This window comes from Sander vitreus, chromosome 1 (genome assembly GCF_031162955.1).
Source record: "Sander vitreus isolate 19-12246 chromosome 1, sanVit1, whole genome shotgun sequence".
NCBI classification, from domain to species: domain Eukaryota; kingdom Metazoa; phylum Chordata; class Actinopteri; order Perciformes; family Percidae; genus Sander; species Sander vitreus.
This window is the reverse complement of record NC_135855.1, coordinates 3,045,427-3,070,026: the sequence shown is the minus strand read 5'-3', so window position 1 is coordinate 3,070,026 and position 24,600 is coordinate 3,045,427. Positions and strand designations below refer to the sequence as shown.

The 24,600-nt window shown below is 38.8% G+C and overlaps 2 protein-coding genes across 4 annotated transcripts; both read left to right on the top strand.

Moving 5' to 3' along the window:
• Positions 1 to 714: 714 nt before the first annotated feature.
• Positions 715 to 11,345, top strand: LOC144516943 (adhesion G-protein coupled receptor G2-like). Its single transcript, XM_078248710.1, has 14 exons — positions 715 to 799; positions 1,161 to 1,410; positions 1,499 to 1,574; positions 1,865 to 2,006; positions 3,268 to 3,384; positions 5,617 to 5,769; positions 5,877 to 5,922; positions 6,048 to 6,142; positions 7,496 to 7,611; positions 8,006 to 8,271; positions 8,723 to 8,819; positions 9,061 to 9,190; positions 10,412 to 10,568; positions 11,061 to 11,345. Exons 3-14 carry the CDS (start codon positions 1,522 to 1,524, stop codon positions 11,153 to 11,155), a joined length of 1,467 nt encoding a protein of 488 aa, XP_078104836.1. The 5' UTR covers positions 715 to 799; positions 1,161 to 1,410; positions 1,499 to 1,521; the 3' UTR covers positions 11,156 to 11,345.
• Positions 11,346 to 11,424: 79 nt separating this feature from the next.
• LOC144516620 (adhesion G-protein coupled receptor G5-like) lies at positions 11,425 to 24,491 on the top strand. Of its 3 annotated transcripts, none has more exons than XM_078248196.1 (14): positions 11,425 to 11,723; positions 12,304 to 12,377; positions 13,368 to 13,580; positions 13,737 to 13,902; positions 15,769 to 15,922; positions 16,109 to 16,231; positions 16,686 to 16,808; positions 18,394 to 18,433; positions 18,619 to 18,713; positions 21,230 to 21,345; positions 21,539 to 21,807; positions 22,216 to 22,321; positions 23,012 to 23,340; positions 23,487 to 24,491. In XM_078248196.1, exons 2-14 carry the CDS (start codon positions 12,326 to 12,328, stop codon positions 23,597 to 23,599), a joined length of 1,899 nt encoding a protein of 632 aa, XP_078104322.1. In that variant the 5' UTR covers positions 11,425 to 11,723; positions 12,304 to 12,325; the 3' UTR covers positions 23,600 to 24,491. The 3 variants fall into 3 exon arrangements, with proteins under 3 accessions (XP_078104322.1, XP_078104407.1, XP_078104236.1); XM_078248281.1 differs by having other exon boundaries at positions 11,425 to 11,761; positions 16,109 to 16,201; XM_078248110.1 differs by having other exon boundaries at positions 11,425 to 11,761.
• The last annotated feature ends 109 nt before the right edge of the window (positions 24,492 to 24,600 follow it).

The window sequence follows — 24,600 nt, the reverse complement described above, 5'->3', positions numbered from 1 at the left end:
TAGTTCTGACTCTAGACAACAAGAGGTCAGTCCAGACGACCTAGAGGTCTGGGGGTCATAGTGTAGCAGCAGATCAGAAAGCCTGTATTTGGCCCCAAAACAGTGTCATAGTGATTTTATAAACCAGCAAAAAGTATTTGAAATCAACTCTTTGAGGCACAGTAGCTTGTGTAGAGACTTCAGAAACTAGCAGATGCATCCACTTCCTTCGGTCTTGAAGGGAGAAGACTGGCTGCTATGTTCTGAATCAGCTGTTGTCTGATTTGATATTTTAGGAGGACCAGGAAGACACCGCTACAGTAGTCAAGTCTACTGAAGATAAAAGAAGTGATAAGTTTTTCCAAATCCTGCTGAGACATAAGTCCTTTTAAACCCTTGATATATTTTTAAGGTGGGTATAGCCACTTGTTAGCTGGACTTAATGACTGTTGAAGTCTGTGTCTGTCCACTGACTCACACCAAGATTTCTTGGCTGGTCTGCTTGTTTTTAATGATTATTGCTTCAGCTGAGTGCTGACTTTTAATTGTTCCTCTTTTGCTCCAAAAACAACCACCTCAGTTTTCTCTTCATTTAATTTAAGGAAGTTCTGGCACATCCAGTCGTTAATTTGTTCAATGCACTTAGTCAATTGTTGTATTGGACTATAGTAGCACAATTAGCTTTCTGTCTGATGCTACTTCCTCTTTTTATTGCAGGATGAAATTTACATGTTTCCTCTCTTGCATTTGCTCTGTTGTCACGTCAGCTGTACTCTGTATTTCCTTCAGACAAAATACTTTCTACACGGACTCAGCAAAGGTAGGCTATGTTTTGATTCCCTTCAAAATCACCTAATTTAGCTATATGTATAATGTTATGCCTAAGAAATATATTGGTTATTTAACTGTTTATGGAGCGTAGTGTATGTTAGTGACTGTAAATTAAGTGTATGGAAATAGCTGTAAACATGCTGTACTTGCTGTTGTAGTCCCAGTTAAGATCAATACATGAGGTCAGGAGATTGTGTTTGTACTTCACTATGTGTCTGTGTGTAAGACTTAAATACATGCCATCAGAGAGGTCCGATTCAATCTTTATTTCTTTGCCATACATTTATGACACGTTTGTCCGTAAAGCACAGACATGTTTCTGCTCTCAATGAATCCTCTTTGCTTCACAGGATGGAGTGGTGGCTCCTCCGTTGGCTGGCCCTGTCTTTGGTGGCTCATAACATCACCTGTGTGCCTGAGGCAAATCAGTGTTAGGTCAGGATCAAAATCTAAATTTAGGCCGGGGTGACAGTCAAGGTAAACGTACGGATAAGGCTAATAATAAAAATCCAGGTTTAGGTCAGGGTAACTGTGAAGATTTAGTTTTAGGTAAGGGTGAGGTTAAAAAAACACATCAAAGTTGGAAGGTAAAGAAACCAGGTGAGATGCTACAATATATGTTTTTTTAGGGGAAACATATCATTTGTGTATATATTGAATGTCAATTAATTATTCATGTACTCTACAGAGGTTTCAGACACCAGATTGTGTATGAAAGAAGTAAACAACATTTTGAAAAATGGAAGCGAAAGCGACACTATCATGTAAATATTTTAATTGTATTTAAAATACAATATTTTTTTAAATAATAAAAAATCTGTTTGGATGTTTATGTTTTTGTAAGCATCTGTGTTTGTTTTAGAGTAATACAAAGTATATTACTATTTACATGGGAGTAAATACCAGGGCAATATGAAGAATTTGCAAAGGCTTGAGGCTGAAATCAGATTAAAGGTTAAGGCATTAAGTAGGTCAAAATTAATGATACGGTTTAAGGAAAACACTTGTTAATCAGAATGATTCATGTTTATAAATTCTTGTCATGTTCCACTAGAGCCATGAAGACCCTAGAACATGTTCTAGAGGAAACAGAGTTTAATGAGGATACAAGCTTGTCTGTTGGCAGTTTTGTGGCCATTCTGCACAAACCCAAAGGCCCCTTCAAAGGACTTGACATTTTTGCCACTGATCACGAGGTAAGAATGCTAGTAGCTTGGCCCTAGAGATGGCAATGTCAGAATGTCCAGACTGATTGAACTGTCTTGACAATTGCTGGATGGGTTGCCATGAAATTTTGTATGGATATTCAGGGTCCCCAGATGATAAATTCTATTGACTGCTGATCCCTTGACCTTTTCTCTAGTGCCATCGTCAGGTTGACATTTGGGGATTTTAGTAAAATATCTTGACAACGACTAGATGGATTGCCATGAAATTTGGTACAGACATGTATGCTTCCTAGATGATGTATCCTACTGAGTTTGGTGATCCCCTGACTTTTCCTCTAGAGCCACTATGCGGTTGGCATGTATTTTGAGTGAAATGTCTCAACAACTGCTGAAAGGATTGCCATGGAATATGGTACACACGTTCATGTATTATAATCACATGATCCTCAGATCCCCAGCACGGCCCCCACCAAAAGTGCTTATTAGTAACTGTTAGCATGCTAACATGCAAAACTAAGATGGTGAGCATGGAAACACATCAGCATGTTAGCATTGCCATTGTGAGAATGTTTGCATGCTAACAATATTTAGCTCAATGCACTGCTTTACCTAAGAACAGTCTAAATGACCCGCTGGCATAGATGTAGGCTCTTAGTCTTGTTTAATGTATACCTGCTCTGCAACAAATTACGTGCATTTATTTGTTTGTCCATCCTGAATTCTAATGAGGAGTTTGTAAAAAAAATGGAGGTTGTCGGGCAATACTACTTACAAGACATCTTCCTCGATTATTCGTTGGTGACGGTAGTGTGTGGATTATACCTGAAGTGTGCTCTCATTTGTAATCACTATTACCAGTTGTTCAACATTGACTAATCATTACCAGGATCTATTTAAAAGGCTTGCAAATGGTAAGCAAATTACCCATCCATAGATATGACATTATATTTAGAATTGCTCTTTTTAAAATGATAATTACTAGATCCCTAGGAAATATAGGAATACTAGGAAACATGCTCTTCTCTGCTTTGACCCATCCACAGGAAGGTCAGGGCTCAGTGTCAGTTGCAGAACATTACCACAGGTCAATAGTGATTTCCCTACAGATACTGTACTTTAGAAAGCTATCTGTTTTACCCAAGACTGAGCATTCATTGTCTGCAAATTCCAATGATGTCCTATGCTGATGACATGATACAAACGTAGCTGTGAGACCTGCATTATTTCTGGTACATGTATTAACATGGAATGTGTCGCTGACTCGTGTGGCTCTTTGCCTCTGATACAGGCAATGTTAAAGGAGGCTGCCAACAGCAGAGTGAGTGTTCAACTGCCGAGAGAGTTGGATGCTGGATCAAACAACACGATTGTGTTCTGCATGCTCACCTGGCCTGAAAGAAGCGGGGTCAGAGACTTCACTTTTTTATATAAAACTTTGTAGAAAAGAATCTCAAGAGCTATTGTCCACAAAACAATAAAGGCCTAGTCATTCTGCATTGTATTTACATCGTAAACTTAAATTAAAGAACCACTCTTGATTTTGCATGTTAAAACCTAATTCAATTCTGTTGGTTTATAGAATACAACTTAATACAATGGGCTGCAGTTTTTTTGTGAAAACCAAGGGACCCGTAGCCCTTTGCACAGCTACTCCCTGGTTTATCTCTGACCTGCAGTGTTTGCCATAGTTGTGGATGCCTGCAGTTTGCTCTACTGTTAGAACAGGCATGGTCACCATTGTTTTCATGCTCTTATTAATAACATATTTGGGTTGAGCATGTATTTCGAGCGGACTGATCTAATGTGTTAACACACATTGAATCCTAAATCAAGCTAATACAGTTGGTCAAATGTAACCATAACTAATAGTAATAATGGCCCAAAGTATTTTAATATCAAAGTCAGGTTGCTCATTTTCAAATCATGTTTTTCTAATTATTTCCTGCATCCTGGGCGGCCTCTGCCATTCCATTAATATAAAGACACTGCAGGTAATCCCAGTGAACATGTTTTTAGTTGGTCAGTAACATTTTAGTGGTGTCATGTTATTTCAGTTCCGAGCAGGGACAGTTTTGAAACCTGAGTGGGCCTTTACTGTGGTGTGTACTGCATTTGTGTTAAAAAAAATGGAAATAAACCAAACATTGAATTGATTAAATGCTTTATTTTGCGGTTAAAGAAAATATCCACCCTAGCAGATTTTTAAAAAGAGTGAATGAATGTGTAAATCTCCCTTTAGAGCGTGCATACAGTAGTCTCCGTTGGTGACCAAAGTCCCTTTGGAAATGAGCTGTGAATAAAGCTTGCACAGACCCACTGTCAGTTACAACTGAGAAGGGTTGGGTGTCAACCAGGCTAGGCATACAGTCATTTTTCTAACTAAATTTCTTAATATGTTCACACTCAAGATGTTGAAATGACCACATAGTTTTATGTTCCAACTAACCCCCAGCTATTTTAACCAAAGGAGCATACACTGTGTCAAGTTAAGTGAGATGACTAGGGCAAAGGCTCATTCATTTGAAAATGCTAATAATTTGACCAATGATGACCACTTTACATTGAATTTTTGCGAGCATTCAATATTTGATGTTAAGCTTTGTTTGTTTTTCCTATATGTTATCTGGCCAAATTAAGATAATGTGGCATAAACAAAGGACACCTAGAGCTGGTTTTCAAAGGGAAATGGAAAAAATACAGTAGTTATTTTACACATCCTTCACAAAAGAGGAATTCTGGCAAACTACAACATCGTCAAAAAGTACAGCAACGCATGCACGAGTAACAATAGGTTGATTGTGCAAGCAGCTCATAACGCCCCATACTTATGTTTGCTGTTAAACGGCGGCCTCTGGTGGCCGTAGTAATTATTGTGGGAGCAAACGAGGAAGTGAGGTGACAAAGTGTAAGGAGCAGAGGGAGGCACGTTTGGGAGGGTTGTGGCTAGAAGGGTTACAGCTACAGCCAGATATTAAACAAAATTACGCAGAATCTCACAAAATCTTATATAATATAATAATATATTTTAATACTTTCACCCAGGAAACGCGTGTTCGTTCCCTGGGAGTGTTTCAATCCAAACTACGATCTTTTTCCTAAACTTAAATAGTCATTTTGGTGCCTTAACGTAACCGTTGTCGTAGCTGTATCCCATTTAGCCTCAACCGCTGGGAAGGGGTGGATGAGTCGAATAAACACAGGACTTATATTTAGGAGACTGGGGTTTGTGTCCCATGTGAAACCAAAAGTCAACAGTCCCTTTTTGGAATGAACAGACTTTTACGTACTGTACCTTAGTCTGTGATACTGTTACCTCCTCCACCTCCATAGCAGTTTTAAGTGACTCATTTTAAGCCAATCCCTGATGTTTCACCAACCCTAACTGGATATTTTAGTTTGTTGCCTAAACTTAACTAGTTCTGTTTCACAACGTTAACTTTGTGTTTAAAATAGTTACTCTGTCGTTTAGGTATGAGGATGTCTTGACCAATACTGATAGATTGATAATGAGAGGATGACTGGGAGGCTTTTTCCTATAAACACAATAAATGGACTTTAGGAAAGTGTTCACATTTTACATAATAATTGTCTTGCATAATCTGTCAAACTAACTGATTGACTGTATGTTGTACTGTAGACCCTATGGAGAAGCTCACATGAAATATTTGAGAGCAGACTGGTTGGCCTGTCCGTGCGGGGCAAAAATATTTCAGGACTACAGGAGCGTGTCAACATCACAGTGAATCTTGCTGGAAATGGAACTACAACTTCATTCAACAAATCATTTACCGTAACTTTCACTTCTGTAACCTTGTAGATTTGTATCTTTTGCCCGACAAAAGTAAGTTCAAACCATTTAAAATACAATTGTAAATCTAGTATTTTGTTGTGTCGCAGGAAACTCTACAGCCCAGATGTGTGTTCTTTAACTTTTCAACACAAAGTAAGGCCATCACATCTGTGTATAACAATTCATTGTGGTTTCACACATGACTAGTAAAGTGAGTTTATGTAAATCAAATGTGTCAGGATCATGAGTATAACTGTCTGTTTGTTTGGAATTACCAGCATTTAGTTCTGATGGCTGCATAACCCTGTGGGAATTTGGTCAGAGTCACGTCACCTGCTCCTGTGACCACCTCACATACTTCGGCGTGCTTTTGGTAGGACTTCTTCATCACACAAAGTACAGTTGTAGAGAGAGGGTTAGATGTACAAATATGGCTACAATAGGCCTTTTTCACAGCAGACATTTTGACCTGTTACAGTAGGAAAAGCACAGGTGTTAATAAAAACCATTTACGATGGATCCAATCGTTTCATAGTAAGCCATGACAGTGTGACAGTGAACCAGCATTCACACAATACCAGGACCCTTAAACTACAGCAGCTAAGTGGAACCATGATGTCATAAGTCATTTTAACAGGTATGGAACTTTTTTAAACTCCTCCTAAATGATTCAACAGATCCGTCTCACATTGGGTCAGCAGAATGTCAAGAATTTCTTAATGCCAAATTGCGAAGCTTTTGTGTTTTTTTGTGGTTTGGGGTTGCTATGGGGAGGTGGGCAATTTGCACATTTTGTCTTAACACAGGACGCTGTTGTAACTTTATTTTACATTGTCCAATCTGCCTGAAACTTTACATGCATGATAAGAGTCCAGACCTGGAGACATTTACATGTTCATATTAAGTCAGGGTCATAGCGCCACCTTCTGGGAAGTACCCCCGATGTGCTGGGAGGAGCGAAGGCCTGTTCATCGCTGCTTGCAGCTCTAATTCGTTTTAGTAAATACACCTGTGCTTTTCCTACTGTGACATGACAAAAAAAAGGCAAATGAAAGTGCTACAAACTACTAGTGTGAGTAGATGAAATAACTTTATGAACAGAAAATACATACAGCGACAACTTGGTCTTCCTAAAGGAAATCTGAAATAAAATAGGCTTAAATATAACAAACTATGTTTTATAAGTGGATAACTTTTTTTGACCTACCCACCATCAGCCCTTTAACTTCTCCTTAAACATATCCTAAATAACTAGACTATATAGCCTATGACTGCCATGACATGAATATTTCCATCAGCGGTACGTTGTTCTGAATATTGGTACTCTGCATTGCTGTGTGACATCTTGCGTTGACAGTAGTGTCATTCTTGATGCTACAGTACCACCAAATGGCACAAAAGTTTACAACTTCAAATTCTACACATTGTGACTTTAAGTAAAGATACAAGTAAAATAAAGTATTACTAAAGTATTATCAGCCAGATATGCTGGTATCAAAGGTATCAAAAATAGAAGTAAGCATTAACTTACTGACAAATTAACCTGAGGCAGGCTAAATCTGGCGACAGTGAGCTCATTTAAAAGTGATGTGCATTGCACATGTTCATAGTTGAATTTGTAACCATGCATCATAATGTTTTGTATGTAAATTGTATCAGCACTATCAAATAAATGTCATGAAGTAAAAATTCCCATGTAAAACGTAATTCTGTGCTTGGTCGTCAGGTTTCTGCTGACGTCTCACCTAAAGACCTGGAGATTCTGTCATACATCACTCTGATTGGCTGTAGTCTTTCTCTGTTAACCCTGATCATCACTGTTCTGCTCTTCATCACAAATAGGTAATTTATTCTAGATAGATGACTGTCACTTCAATCTATCCTTTCACATATGTCCAGGTACAGCAGCATCCTTCTGACCTTCTCCCATCACTTCTTCAGCTCTTCAGCTCTCTTCTTCCCCCATTTGTTTGACTTTTTCAGAACACCTTAGTCCATGTGATGCCTGATGTGTTACTTCACTTCTTTCCAATACTTTAAAATGCAAAGTGCAATCATATTTTTTCTCTCCTGACAGTAAATGCCATCCTTCCGTCCTTATTTGCTTTCTCTTATCCATCCTTCCTTAATTACGCCACTTTAGATGACTTGAATTTCAGTGACACTATGGCATGACGATGAAATCTGTACAAAATGGAACACTTACCACAAATCACTTCTCCTCTCCTCTCTCCAGAAAAGCCAGAGCAGATCTCTCTATGAAGGTCCACATCCACCTCGTCATTGCCCTGATCCTGCTCAACCTGCATTTCCTCCCCAGCCAGGTGGCAGCACAGTCCTCCACTGGCTTTTGCCTTTACATGGCCCTTTCTCTTCACTACTCCCTGCTGGCCACACTCATCTGGATGGGCCTGGAGGGGTTCCACCTCTACCTTCTCTTAGTCCGAGTCTTCAACATCTATATCAGGAAATACTTGCTCAAGCTCAGCGTGGTGGGATGGGGTGAGTAGCAGTGGTGGAAGAATTACTCAGATATTTTACTCAACCCTCCCAGGTCTAAGCCATTTTTTTCCCACCTCGGTTCGCCTGGTCTCCTTGTGTAACAATCCTTGTGTAACCTCAACCCTGTTATGCACAATCAAGTTATAGAAATCCTTTTTGTCAGGAGAACCTGGGCTATCGGGATAGGTATGGTGCAGGGATGTCACATGAATGCATAAATTGTTATATGACTATAAAGATAAAAGAAAACGGAAATGAAATTTCACAGAAATGTATTGAAATCACACAGAGAACATAAAAAACTAAACCTTTTGGCTTTTTAAAATTGTTCTCCCAAGTCTTGGCAGTCAGGGCAAACTAAAATAAACTCTGTAACTAACAAAAATATAAAACTCTTTAGTACAAATACCCACGAATGTACTCACGTACGTGCCTAATCCTTGTGTTTCAGGTATCCCAGCAGTCATTGTGTCCCTGGTGGTCATCATCGACAAAAGCTCGTATGGACGTGTCCCTCTGGACTCGGCTAACCCCAACAGCACCGCAATGTAAGGAAGAAGAGTGACAAAAATTTACAAGCATCTACAATCTACACTAATAATTAACTGACAAGTGTTTTGCATGTGAAATAGGGCACAAACCTCATCCACAGTAACAGGATACTTTTTACTGCATATAGCTGAATTTCTAGTCACCTGAATTGACATTTTCACAACTCAGAATTCATATAACATTTTTCAGTGTATGAGATGAAATCTACTCTCTCTCTGTCTCTTTCTCTCGTTTCAGATGCTATATACTCAATGACACCGTGAAGATGGTGACTACAGTTGGAGTGTTTTGCTTGGTGTTCATCTTTAACGTGTTCATGTTAGGGGTGACAGTCAGACGCGTTGTGACTCTCCGCCAGAACAAAGAGGTTTGAGTCAACCTGCACTTTTTTTTCATTTTGCTTTTGTCTCGGAAAATGATCTTAAAAAAATTAGGTCTGATGATATCATTTTTCTTTTTATATTTCTTGCTGTCAACATATCCAATGAAACCAAAACCAACAATCAATTGATACTTACAAGTGCCCATTGTCAGTTTATTCAAAGCCTAATATAATGTATTTCTAAGTGCCATAGAGCTCCATTATTGTCCTAAACTATTAAAAACAAATACTTGAGCCACACCATTACACTGGGTTACATGGTCCATTAGATCCTTACACTGTCCTTGCTACTGTAAAAAAAACTCACTAGAGCAACAAATATGTTTTAATCTGTGGCCGAAAATAGTCACTGATAAACAAGTTTGTTTTTTAACCTGGGGTTCATGCCCAAGAAAGTTTGAGCGTCAAACACTTAATGCACTTCCTGCATTCCAGTGAATTTTTATGCACCAAGTTGTCTTTTTTGCATCAAGCAGTTCATCGAAATGAAAGTATTCTGCTACTTTCATGTTTGTATTGGGGAAGACAAATGCACATGTTCTAAATATTAAGAGGGACATGTCCCCTGCTGCCTCCACTCCCAAAATCTACACTTATGCTGACAAATGAACTTGTTACTCCTGTTTGAGTCATGCTTGCTAAAAGCTACAGTGGCCAGCTGTTCTCAGACTTCCTCAGAGTCTTACTTCAAAAATTAAACCATATATTGTGTCATTTTCAGTAGAAACCGATGCACTTGGGTCCGAGGGCCACAGACACAGTAGGGATGTTGAAAAGAATTGATAGACTGTCTCTTTTGTCTGATATCTAAAGGATAGCTTACCCTTTAAAAAAGCAATCAACATACATTGGGTTGTCCAATCTGTGTTTCTCTGCTTTTATGATAACCTCTCATTCATGTCTGGTAAATTTGTTTAATAGTCATTCTTATCATAGTTGTGTCCCTTATACATACAGTCTGTATAAGCGTGAGGGCATAATATGACTCCTGAGAGCACCGTTTTAAACAACTTGAAGAAGACAGTGTTTTCTAGACTCGGGGTATTGTCCTCAGAGGCAGTTTTGATGTTCACTCTTCCAGACAGCAAACATGTCTCTAACATAGTCTCTAACTGGTAGTTTCTGATTGTCTATGACCTGCTAATGTGTCATCTAATTACACTAATACACTATATTTGCATTATCGGTGTTATTTGTGTTTATCAGTTTGGGCCGAGTGTCCATGACAGAGCCAAGCGAGACATCTATACCCTGCTGGGGGTCACCACTCTGCTCGGCATTACCTGGGGCCTGGTCTTCTTCTCATTTGGCTACCTGACCACTGCTGGCCTCTACCTCTTCTGCATCCTCAACTCACTGCAAGGTCTGCACAACCTGCTTCCACATGGTTTACTATGATGTTACTGTAAATATGACAGAAAGGGCTATTGGTTGCACTTGTTGTATATGCAACGTTGATCTTCTTGGTTTGACTACAGAACTTTTTTGCCCAATCTAACGTTGAGCAGGAACTGTAATGTTTTGTCAGTGCCAGACCATACACGGCACACCAACTCTCCCACTCTCAGTGTGTAATGGATACAGTAACTTCACAATTACTGGTCAAAGTCTCTCTTTTTAACCATGGGTATTTTTATTCCTATTACAAACAGGCAAGATTACCTCAAATGTCAGGGACATTTTCAAGAGTAAAAGATGCATACACTAATACATAATATTTGATGTGTAATGGATTTTGGCCTATTTGTATATGGACAATCAGGGACATGACGCAGTTGTTTATCAGTGGCATTTGCATGATTTGCATGATCCTCTCATCCTGTACGATCTGTAACACTATTCTTCTTTGACTCAGGTTTCTTCATCTTCCTGTGGTTTGTGATGTCTCTGAGAAAAACTGGGAACCCAGCTATTATGAGGAGTAGTGAAACACGCAGCACCAACAGCTAGGCCTAAACCCAACACACCTAGACATTTTTTTCTTCTGTGGGTGTGTGTGTGTGGTTTGCCCTTATTATTTCTGCTTTAGATCATGATGTTTTAATGTACAACCATGTAACAGAGACGTAAGCATGATAGTTAGAGCTAGCTCATGCAGGTGACTCTAATCTAAAATTGAAAATTAAAAATGTTAACAACTCTTGTTGTGCAGTTTCAAGTATTTTAAAAGTGTTTTACCTTTACTAATTCACTAAAGGCTGACATGTCAGGAACTTTACAGTCTCCAGTAATTTTCCAAACCATCAGATTATTGTACATGATATCACATTTCTGTTGACAGACCCGGCTTACCGTAGCAGTGGAATTTAGACTATGACGTCAGTTCTCAACATATTAAACAAGAAACAAACCCACATGCAATAATTGTATTGCACTTATATAAAAAAAACGATTTGCATAAAACAAATACATCCAGCAGACCGAACACAAGCACTATTCTACATTACTCCTAACCATGAGATAACCCAACCAGAACAGTTCACCAATGTTTGTGTGGTTCATCCTGTCCACTTCAGAGGTAAGAAGACATCTACTTTCTGTCCACTGAGTAATAATGTGAGTATTAATTCAAATATTTCTCCTTCATTGGTGTGTACTTTGGGTATCTTGTGAAATTGCTTGTCCTGAAGTCTAAAGATGACATGCAGTCTTTTTGGGGAATGTATTCTACCTGAAAAGTTTAACATTTTGACTTAGAATGTCACTTTAGGTGGAACTGTAATAATAATAATAATAATAATACATTTTATTTATAATGCACTTTTCATCAAAAGATCTCAAAGTGCTACAGGTTAGAAACAAAAAAAAATAAGCAGTTTAAAATACAAAAAAAAAAACAACATCTAAAGGGGACCAAAAGCTTTTCTAAAAAGAAATGTCTTAAGTCCTCAAGGACTGTCTGTAAGATTTACCTCTGTTTGGCCAACAAAGCCATAGCCATATCTTTTAGGCAGAAGGTGTTACAAATGGAGCTTTGTTCTGTTCTGTTTTGTTTCTTTTGTCTGACTTTAAAAATAGATTTTCATTTGATTGTAAAATAACTTCCAGCTGAGATACTATCTGCATTAACATGTTGCTTTATTTCTGCTTTTCTGCAGTCACCCATTCAAAGGAAGTACAATGGTTTCCCTACTTTTATCGATGCTGCTGTCCACATCGCTGGCTGACCAAGGTACGGATGTCAGTTATTTGTAGGTTTTGTTTACTAAAGAAAGAGTAATGCATCAATTCAAAAATAGGCAGAAATAGATACTATTTTTTATTTTTTTATTTATGTCTAGCTATTTTCTTTTCATATTTATTTTTACTTCTCACAAACTTAAAGGAACAGTGTACCTGAAAATGAAAACTTAATAATCATATAACATTATTTCAGTCATCAAGCACAGCAGAACACAAAGAGAACTGACTAAGAGTTGGTTCTTTGGAGTTCAAAAAGAGAAGAAAATAAGGGCTAGTAATATTACAATTCAAATGATTGTAGTAGGGGTCTAAAATTCCAATTTACCTCAGCATCTCCTAGATTTCTCCTGATTGATGTACTCTAGTGTTAAAAACTGCATTGCCCTCTCATGCTACATAAACTCCTCTGAAGCTGATAGACATCTGTAAAACTCACAAATTCAGTTCCTTTTAGTTCACTTAACTTTTTTAGTGATCACATTAAAAACTGGCGCTCCAGAGTACGTCCAGTGTAATCTATATGTTGAAATAAACACGCTTAGATAGGATGAAGGGCTCTGAAACCTTTGTAATGACAGCCACCTGAGAGAGATTCATTACATTCTGAAGGTTAGAATGCAAGTATAGTGAATAAGAAAAAGTACTTGCCAAACAACTATTTAAACCATCCATCTGTGTTTAAATTAGTTTTGGTATAACAGTCTGATAAACCAAAAGGTAGCTGTAAATTAGGTGCTCTTTTGAATAATGTTTTACTTTTAGGATTCGGGTTAGTCATGTATCTTGCTGTTGTTTGTAATCATGTCTCGAGTCAATACAAATCTAAAATTGAAGTGTTTAAATATAGGGTTTTTATTGTACAATCAAATAACTACTAAACCATTAAAAAGAAGGCAGAAAGTCATTTTCTTCATGTCATTGTTACCGAAGATTTGTAAAATACAGCAAGTTGTTTCTCATCTTCTGTTTCTGTGTTCAGTTCAGCTCAACATTGTAGATGGTAGCATAACTGTTACCATGAACGAAACCAACATCCTTGATGAGATGTCTGGTTATGTGAGATGCATGAAGAATACATTCCCCTGCCTCTTTCAATGCACGGTCAACGAGACGTTGGACATTCCATCACTTTCTCACTTTGATGCTAATGTGACAATACATGACAGCTGGGTTGAGTACAGCATGACACAAAGTAAGTATACTGTCTCTCAAGCGGACTGCTGACTCTTTGCATAAAGAATGAAGCACACCGTATCTCTGACGGGGGTCAGAAAGGTGTTGTGGCCAACTGCCCTGTTCCAAAAACATGCATCTGCATCTTAAGTCTGATTCCTCTCTCACTTTTCAGATATCAGTTGCAGTCTATACTTATGCAAGAACTATACCATCTTGAAAATGATTCAGTCTCTGGCTAGTCAAGACTCTGAGGCAGCCATGATGAAACTCTTCTACATAAGGGATTCATGTCCGGACCTCTTCAGTAGCGACCATGAAGTCATGACAGCCTTTATTAGGTAAGTGTCAGACCTGCTGCTCCAATTCAGTATGCTTTCAAACATTTGTTGAACAGAGTGGCATCTAGTGCAGGGTTTTCCCCACCATTAAAGGGTTTCGGCACAGCACTAAAGCCATTTTGGTCACCACCTACACCGATAATTAAGTAAATCAGCGTGAGCATCAAAATGACTCACGACAATACACTGGTGAGAGCAAATGATGTTTAACCATGTATCCAGCTAATTTAAATAGCTAACATTACTGTATTGTGTGAACAGTTAACTTCATTTAATTGCGTCTGGAGCTTAGCACCACCCAAAACGATTGGGATTGGTTAAAAAAAAATTTAAACCACCCAGAGTGTTTTTTTTCTCCTATCCTGGAATGTATGTGTGGTGTAGCCAGACTCTACAGACTAGAAATAATGCAACAAGCAATGACAGTGATGCGTGTGCAAATGCACCCACTTGCACTGGAGTTGTCCAGAGGTGAGAAGGAGAACAACCGTAAATGGTGCTGATTATTTTTCTGACTCAAGGCACACATCCACTTTGTTTGCCTTGTGTCCAGATGTGATGTGGGTCTGATCTGACCATGATTGGGTGCTGTGAGAGAGCTCAGAAGCTAAGTTCAGCAGCTTGATAGACAGACTAAAGTTATTGTTTATCCCAAACTCCAATAGTTAATAGTAAATAAATAATAAACCAGCACTTTTTGCACTTTGCAATTTAATTACTACAGTTACTTCTTAGGATGTTGTGTTGTCTGTGCTGTCATGTGTGTCCTAGGACACTTCGTTGATCTTATGTTTATGTTTTTATGTTGGTTTTATTTTATGTTGATTTTAGATTTTTCTGCGACCACTGACTTCAAGGCACCTAACCCTATCCTTAACCCTAACCCTAACCTTAACCATAACCATAACCATAACCATTGCCTAATCCTACTGCCATCGGCGTTGGGGGCTTAAAACACAGCTGAACGTTTTATACACAAATATGGTAACAATAACGGTCTAAAATAATGTGAAATTGCATTTTTGTTATTCATTAAACCTAGGGGAAACACTGTGGGCTAAGAAAATAAAGAAAATGGTTCACAAAGCTTCATGAGGTTTCACAAAAACTATTGGTTGGGTTGGCCCACATTTCAGACATTCATGGTTCCCAGAGGATGAATCCAGAGTGAGAAGAAGGAAGTCACACTTGGAATCCTGCTTTCAGAAATCAGCACAAATTTAGCCGTGCATTATTCTTAACTTTGTTGTTCAGAAGAGTGTGTCTAAATGTCTAGACAATTAGTAAAATAGAAAATTAGTAAAGTAGAAATAGTAATAGTACACTAACGTGTGTCATCATAACAGGGCTGTACTGGGTGCTTTCCATTTGGATAACATGGCTCCTCCCTCCCCTCACTCACGTCTGAGCTCCTCTCAGCCAGGATGCAAAAGAGACCAATGTCCTTGGGCATCTTTGCCCGCTCCAGGGTCGTTTTGAGGAGATGGCAGTTACTCATGATGCACAGCATCTCACCTGTCAAATGTGTAGAAATAAGTAACGGTTTCAAAGATAAACACCGCTTGTCTGATGATTATAGATACATGAAGGTATCAGGGTCTCCCAGAATGTGACTGATAAATCATAACCGAGCAATAAAAAACTGGTTTAGATGAAGCTATTATAATTCTTAAATCAAATGTTTCCCGTGTGCACAAGACTCATACGACAAGTCTGGCTCACTCTTGAATATTGTTTGTACCTACGAGAACATTTACAATTGCAAGTGCAAGAAAACTGGTGAATGCCACAAATTCTCTGCGATCACTTGTACATGTCACATCAGAAGAAATGTGTTTGAGGTCCATTTCTTTTCTTTTTTTGCAGTATGGAAAGAAATCTGATTCATGACATCATGGGAACATCCCAGATTGAGACTGAAGGCTCCATTAACTACGACTTGAAGGGCTTATCTCTGAATGTGCTCAACTTCAGTGAGGCTGAGCTCACCAACTCTGAAATCAAGATAGAAGCTCCACAGGTACACGTGCTGTGATGAAGATGGTGCTGATGAATTTAGAAGGAACGGTGATGTTTGTGATAACATGATGGTGAACATGTCTTTGCTAAGATTAACATTGATGGGTTTTTTTGTGTGTTTTGAGTGCAAACCAAACCACAAACTGTCCTGTAGTACTTAACGGCATCTTCTTCTATCCAATGTTAGCTGCTGCCTCAGAACACATCATTTATCCCTGACATTTGGCTGCCTGCAGATGCCCTGCACGCCATCCCAAAGGAGAAGAGGATTATTGGTTTGGTCAGCTACATGCAGCACAGCCAGTTCAATGTATTTCCTTTATCATTTTCACTCTTGCATTTGTCCGTCCAATCCACAGTTTTGACACCCTCATGTTACAGTTTAACATTCAGAATGAATGAATGTTTGCAGATTATTGTTTATTACAGGGGTGTGTGTGTGTGTGTGTGTGTGTGTGTGTGTGTGTGTGTGTGTGTGTGTGTGTGTGTGTGTGTGTGTGTGTGTGTGTGTGTGTGTGTGTGTACACACACATATATCTATGTATAAACATAGATATATGGAACAAACAACTGAACTGCATTCTTAATTACATTTTGAGGGAAGCATATTGTTTCACCATGTTGTTGACAGATCATTAAACTTTCTGTTATTGTCATTAGCATCGTTAGCATCATTAGCAACCGGCGCTGGGGTTTGTGCTGGCTGGGTTGGGGTTCCTGTAGGGGCTGGCTGGAGGCTAACTGTCGTTTTGACTGTCTTTTAGTTTAAACAGGAAGAAATCTCATCAATGGTTCTCAGAATCGAGGTACTGGACGAAGACGGCCTTAAGGGTCTGAAGACGCCAATCAAGATGACTTTCAGAACTACTCTTCACACAGCTATGGATGTAAGTCTTTCATGTTTTTCACATCAATCTGTTTGATTGTCAAACGCAGGTTTTAGGATAGACAGGGCTGCTGTATGCTGTACAGATTGTACAGATGTAATATATGTAACAGATGTAAATTTGACAAATGTTGAGCTGACTTAATGTGACTCTATCAGAGCTGCCACATTTAATCAATTAATGGATTAGTTGTCAACTTTTTTGATAATCGATAAATGGATTTGATTAATTTTTTAAAAATTCATTGATTCCAGCTTTTTAAATGTGAATATGTTCTAGTTTCTTCTTCTCCTCTGTGACAGTAAACTGAATATATTTGAGTTGTGGACAAAACAAAAACATTTGAGGGTGTCATCTTGGGCTTTGGGGAACACTGATTGATATTTTTTACCATATTCATACATTTTATAGACCAAACAAGTAATTGAGAACCGACAATGAAAGTAATCCTTAGTTGCAGCCCTAGACTCTGTTGTGGTGATGGCACATGACAGCCATTGCTAAAGTAAAAATGTAAACACTGTTCGGTAACACTTGAAGGTATCAACATAAGAGTGACATGACACTGTCATGAACACATGACACAAGAACTCTAACTCTAACCCTAACATCTAACTCTAACTCTAACCCTAACTCTAACATCTAACTCTAACTCTAACCCTAACCCTAACTCTAACTCTAACTCTAACATCTAACTCTATCTCTAACTCTAACTCTAACTCTAACTCTAACCCTAACCCTAACTCTAACTCTAACTCTAACCCTAACCCTAACTCTAACTCTAACTCTAACTCTAACCCTAACCCTAACTCTAACTCTAACCCTAACCCTAACATCTAACTCTAACTCTAACTCTAACTCTAACCCTAACCCTAACTCTAACTCTAACTCTAACATCTAACTCTAACATCTAACTCTAACTCTAACTCTAACTCTAACTCTAACTCTAACCCTAACCCTAACTCTAACCCTAACCCTAACTCTAACTCTAACTCTAACATCTAACTCTAACCCTAACTCTAACTCTAACATCTAACTCTAACTCTAACCCTAACCCTAACTCTAACCCTAACCCCTAACGCTAACGCTAACGCTAACTCTAACTCTAACATCTAACCCTAACCCTAACCCTAACTCTAACTCTAACTCTAACATCTAACTCTAACTCTAACCCGAACCCTAACCCCTAACTCTAACCCTAACCCCTAACGCTAACTCTAACTCTAACTCTAACATCTAACCCTAACCCTACTTACACACCTACACTTAATGAGAGAAGCGTTATGTCATAAACGTTTATGACTTGTTTATAATGTTTATGACACGTTCATGATAGTGTCATGTCACTCTTATGCAAATATCTTCAAGTAAAGTGTAACCCACTGTTCTAATTCATCACTAAAGTGTCAGACCACTGCCACACTGAACACTTTGGCTTTAAAAGGGAATTAGAAAACTTGATTTCACTGGATTTGATCACAGTGTTCTGCTAAACCTACTTTTAATCTATTGGGTACATTTCTTTGACTGGATGGCATGGACCAATGTTAACTTTAACGTAGCTCTTTTTTGTGTATCTTTACAGAATGACTCATGGTTACAGTGTCACTATTTTGATGAACGTGGTAGGTTGTATATTCGTTTTGCTTACATTAGGATAAATAGCAAAGCAATGGAATTGCATTATTGTTTATGAACTCGCTTACAAATTGGAGAAAATACTTTTCTAACAAAGCTCAGCAAAAGGTTTCTGCAACATAAATCAGCAGAATAATCTAAGTTTGTGATTTGACTTTGTTCACATTCCCAGATTGGATCTGGAAAACAGATGGATGTGTGACCAACGATACCCAAACTGACATTACTTGCAACTGTAACCATGCAACACCCTTTGCAGTCCTACTGGTAAGAAGACACACTTGGATTGGACTGACTTGTTCCTGACGATATTAGCTAGTTAGTCAAGCCTTTATTCATTCAGAACCTTTATAGAGGAAATAAAAAAAGTATCACGGGAGCAAACAAGAAAGTGAGGTGACAAAGCTCACAAAAGCGCAAACAAGCAGACTGGGCTTTGTGTTCTTTGTAAATACTAAAGTCAATGGACATTTTCTAAAATTGACTGACTTTTACAGACCTTAGTCGGTGACATAGTGAGACAATCCTTTATGATTTGCTAACCCTAACTAACTGCTGCCAACAGATGCTCATTCCCATTCTCGTAAAATACGGACGCTTGGTCAGGTGCCTTTGTCGTTGTTCTTGACGCTAAAAGTCTCCTTTGGCGTTATATAACGCGCTTTAACTAAACACGCTTGGTCGGGACTATTGGCGTCCCTTTTGACGCAGTTATGTTAAGGAAAAGGTCGTGGCTGGGCTTACGTTTCCGTGACATGCAGGAATAACGGGACGGTTAAAGAAGAAAGTGACTTTAGGAAACGTGCCATGCAGGACACAAACCCCGGTCTCCTGGGTGAAAGTCCTGTGTTCGACACATCCGCCACCCCAACCAACCTCCCTACACAGAATTTCAGCCTTACATAGTACTCACTAAACCCCGTGTAGCTGCTGCTCTCCCCGGTACGTTATGCAAAGACACTGAAGGGCCCTTTTTTTCGTCGCTTTAGACGCTGACAGACGCTGACAGCCACTGTCCAAACGTCCGTATTTTAGGAGTTTGGAGTGAGAACGGGTTGGTATTTGTGTTGCTTAAACTTAACTAGTTCTGTTTTACAGTGTTATCTATGGGCACATTCAGCCCTGACAAAACAGCAAACGTGTATTTAAACTGAAACGGGTTGTGTTGAACCCCCTGTTTGTGCAAGCAGGCAACATTTTTAATACCATGGGTTTTCATACACGTCGCTGCTGATTGTATTTGTATTTGTATTTATTATAAGGATCCCCATTAGCTGACGCCTAGACGACCAGCTAGTCTTCCTGGGGTCCAAAACAACATCCAATCAGACAACACCAAAACACCTCATGACATATACAGAAAAGAAAAGAAATCAAAGAAAAGAAATACAACAATATCTAAAATTAAATAAAAACAATAACAAACCAAGCAAATACAGAAATATCTTGAAAACAAATGATATATTACAGATAATTACATGGCTAACATTAAGGTAGCTCACATAGACAAAGAAGAAAATCAAATATTTTCAATCAGATAAAAAAAATAAAAGTCATGATAAATATTTAAGTGACATTCTTTTTAAAATGTAGCGTTCCTGTGAGAAAACGAATGTTACTTGGGATATTATTCCACAAAAAACTTGCTCTGTAAATGAAATGTTGTTTTTCAGGTTATTGGATTTTGGTAGGGGTGGAATCATCTGCCCCCTACTGGCTCCTCTTGTTAAATAAGTGTGGATATCTGAAGTATAAGTTATGTTATCAAAAATAAATGATGGGTGATTGGGTAACATCATTAACACACCCGCCAAACGAGAAAAAAAACTCAAAGCCCGTTGCGCACAATTTCACACTGTTTCACACTGTTCCGAGGTAACGTGTTGTTCCCTAAACCCGTAATCCTAAAACTGCTGCAAACCGTGCCCACCGTTTTGGGATTGAACGTGCCCTACAGTCACATCTTTGAAACTGCCACCGCGTTCATGTGTTATGGTCACGTGTTAAAAAACGGCACCGTGCAGCAGTAAAAAGAATATGCCGTTTTGGGAGTCATTGGCAATTGACGTATTCTGTCGTTTAGGTATGAGGACGTGTAGAAATGTTCATACTGGTTCATTGTCTATGTTTGAAACAGGTAAAACTGTCTTTGACCCCAAAGAACACTAATGCTTACAAAATGTGTACAGGTCATTGAAAAAATAACATCATGTTCATTTTATGTTTACCTAGTTTTCCCCATTAAATTAGGAAAAGTCATTAAAGGAACACGCCGACTTATTGGGACTTTAGCTTATTCACCGTAACCCCCAGAGTAAGACAAGTCCATACATACCCTTCTCGTGTCCGTGCGTGTTGTAACGCTGTCTGACGGTTCCACCGGTAGCTTAACCTAGCACAGAACCTGCAGGTAACTGGTTCCAACTAGCCTACTGCTCCGAATAAGTGACAAAATAACGCCAACATGTTCCTATTTACATGTTGTGATTTGTAGAGTCACAGCGTGTACAACAAACAACGTAACATGAGACACAGCCATCTTCCATCAACCAGGAACTATATTCTCAGAAAGGCGAAGCTCTGCTACTTCTGCTACTTGGGCGGAGTGATTTGCTTTGCAGCAAGCCTTAGCAAGAATATAGTATTATTTAGAAACGTTAAACATTGAATGAAGTCAAATTTGACCCCAATTATGACAGGGTGAGAAATCACTCTCTGATTTGTTCCCAGATGTTGGTAAAAGTTAATCTGTAAATTACAAATAAATTCTCTATTTTCTGCAGATAAGAGGCCCAATTTCAGAAATCCACTGGCAAATCCTGTCAAACATCAGTTACATCGGCTGCGGCCTGTCTGCGCTCTTCACTGCTTTGTCCCTTGTGATATATGTCTTCGGTCGGTAGGTATACCTGTATTTTATGCATTCTATGCAGCTCAATGTTGTCTATACGTGCAGTGGAAGAGACACAAGGCAAAATTGGAATAAAATAATAAGGAAATGGAGCAGCCAAATCCTGTCTGATTATCAAAGATCACCAACAACTTCCCTGTGCCTGTTGCCTTGTCATTATATGTCCCTATCTCTCCCTCAGAAACCAGGAAATGGATTACTCCATGTCTATCCATGTATCTCTGAGTGGGGCCTTGCTTCTGCTCAATACAACCTTCCTGCTGACCGAGTGGGGGGCCACGGTAGAGCCTGCCTGGGTGTGTGTGTTTGTTGCCGCTCTCATGCATTACTCCTTGCTCTGCTGTTTCACCTGGATGGCCATAGAGGCACTTCACCTCTATCTACTGCTGATAAAGGTGTTTAACACCTATTTCAAACACTACATGGTCAAACTGTCTCTGGCTGGATGGGGTGAGTGCTGCTATAACACCTATTTAGTGCATGTGGTTTGGTGGTGTCTGATGACTAACATGGTGACACCATTGTAAAACATTTTCAGTTTCCATTCATCAGAGAAAGACTAAAAAAGGAAACATTTTAAGAGAAAAGCAATGAGCATCTGTTCTACAGAAGCCACTAAACCAGACAGGGTATAAGTATGTGCCTCTTCTGTGGTACTTTCTTCATATATTGGTGCTAAAAGTTAAATAAATATTAATTTTTTTTTTATTGTATTAGTTTCTTAACCAGGCAATGTTGTTTTAGTTTAGTTTGAGTTTTTTATAGTTTCAGTTCATAAAGAAATATTTTGTTACTGCTTATTTTCATTTCAGTTTTAGTTGACTATAATAACCCTGTTCTGTGCTGTGAGCTTGTCAGGAATCCCTGGCGTAATCGTGGCAGTCTCTGTGGGAATGACAGACTTCAAACAGTTTTATGGACTTACAGAAATGACCATGGCTGATACTAACCAAACCAACGCCATGTAGGTGAATCCTAATAGCTTTTGACAGGGCACCAGAAAAAAATCAATTTTAACAAATATGAATACAAAGCCTTTAAAAAAAACTAAGAAAAATCACAATCTGTAATTTATACACCTTGTACGTGATCATACAATGTGTTTTTCATCAAAATCTTTATTTTACTTACATATTGATTTAAATGCAAGCTTATTCTGCATATGACAAACATCTCATACAGGAGACATTATTTACACGATAATTATCGTCTGCTTGATACGACGTGCTCTCACATACAAAGCATTATTTTAGGTATCATTTTGTACCATATTTGCATGACAAAAAGCCATAAAATTATAATCTTGGTTGATTTGGCCCCCTTTGGTTATGGTGGTAACATCAAGTGCGGTTAACAGTAATAAAAATCAGTAATGTGTGTGTGAAGACCATTTGAATACTGCAAGGGATTGGCGGACTACACCGCCAATAACAATGGAAAGGTAATTACAGAATGTAAAAGGCCTACATTAAATTGTTGAAATAATACCAACCATTAATTGTATCAAATCTTTACTCAAAAAAATCGTAAGGATCGTATCTTCAAACACTTAAGATCAAATTATTTTATTTATGATTTGTATGTTCCCTGGCCTGCATCATCTCTTGTGAAACTGTGTTCTGACAGCCCATTGGGTTATCTGCCTGTCCCACAGCTGCTGGATCACAGATGACTCCTACTTCTACTCCTTGAACCTGGTGTATTTCACCCTTATATTCATGTTCAACTCTGGCATATTGTTGGTCGTGGCCTCTAACATCTGCAAAATGAAGCAAGTCTTCAGGAGCACTTCAAAGCTTGGAGCAAAGGCTCAGGGAAAGCTTTTGAGAGACTCCAAGAAGTTTGACGTTTCGTGCAGGAATGGCCTCACCGTGATGGGCATTACCTGTCTGATGGGGACCACCTGGGGACTGGCCTTCCTGGGCTCAGGATATGTCAACTACCCCATCCTCTACCTCTTCTGCATCCTCAACTCTGCACAAGGTCTGCTCTCAGTTCTGAGTATTTGTTCTCCATTAAAAAGTGTTCAACCTGTCTATATGTTGATAGGTTGTTCTTTATCAACAGTTCTCTTTCACCAGCTTGTAATTCCACTAATGGTTTTATAATTTATGTATCTCTTTGTCAAGGTTTCTTTATTTTCCTGTGGATCTGTCTGTCAGCCAAGAAGCAGAGGAAGAGACACATGGAGGACAGACTGAGTTCAACTGCTGTGACGACTTCAGCAGTCAAATTTGATTAGACCCCCTTTCCTGCCACCAGTCCTGATGTAATCGTTGATAGCATAGCACAGCTGATTGTGGTGGCACCTGGATCGTGGCTGCAGCTGCTGCAGTGGTCCTGCTCAAACGCACACTGCTACTACTACTACTACTACTACTACTATACTGTTATTATTAGTCATAGTTCAATTACCTTTACTATTACTAAAATGCATATTGCATAATGTTCATTATGCCATTCCATTATACCCAATGCTAGAATGATTTTGAGTCATATTTCTAGACTTATTATAGGTATTATTAGTTAAATAGTTGCTGTGCATCTCTCTCTCTCTCTCTCTCTCTCTCTCTCTCTCTCTCTCTCTCTGTCTCTCTCTCTGTCTCTCTCTCTCTGTCTCTCTCTCTGTCTCTCTCTCTCTCTGTCTGTCTCTCTCTCTCTCTGTCTCTCTCTCTCTCTCTCTCTCTCTCTCTCTCTCTCTCTCTCTCTCTCTCTCTCTCTCTCTCTCTCTCTCTCTCTCTCTCTCTCTCTCTCTCTCTCTCTCTCCAACCGGTGGAGGCAGATGGCCGCCCACCTATAGAGCCATGTTCTGTTCAAGGTCTCTGCCTGTTAAAAGGAAGTTTTTCGTCACCGGTGTCGCACCAAATGCATGCTCTTGGGGGAATTGTTGAGTCTCTGTAAATTATAGACCTACTCTATCTGTAAAGTGTCCTGCGATAACTCCTGTTATGATTTGACACTATAAATTAAATTGAATTGAATTGTATTCCCCTGGCATGTAACCATAGCAACATAAACTCCATATGTAACCTTCCTGACATGTCACTTCCCTAAACTGTAAACTTGTGATGTAAACAATGTGTTCTGTAACTTTGAAATTTCCTTTATACATAAACATACATTTTTAGCTTTAATTGTTGCTTAGCTTTGAGTGTGATTTAAGTGACGCTGTTTCTGTCACTAACCTACTGTAGAATAATGTACATAGTTTACAATCCTTGAAGTCATATGCATAGCTTTGAA

Coding starts and splice junctions, on each gene's coding strand:
- LOC144516943 (XM_078248710.1), top strand. CDS start 1,522: ATGAAAGAAGTAAACAACATTTTGAAAAATGGAAGCGAAAGCGACACT. Junction 5,770..5,876: donor CATTCAACAAATCATTTACC/GTAACTTTCACT, acceptor GTTGTGTCGCAG/GAAACTCTACAGCCCAGATG. Junction 6,143..7,495: donor CATACTTCGGCGTGCTTTTG/GTAGGACTTCTT, acceptor CTTGGTCGTCAG/GTTTCTGCTGACGTCTCACC.
- LOC144516620 (XM_078248196.1), top strand. CDS start 12,326: ATGGTTTCCCTACTTTTATCGATGCTGCTGTCCACATCGCTGGCTGAC. Junction 15,923..16,108: donor TCAAGATAGAAGCTCCACAG/GTACACGTGCTG, acceptor ATCCAATGTTAG/CTGCTGCCTCAGAACACATC. Junction 21,808..22,215: donor ACTGTCTCTGGCTGGATGGG/GTGAGTGCTGCT, acceptor TGAGCTTGTCAG/GAATCCCTGGCGTAATCGTG.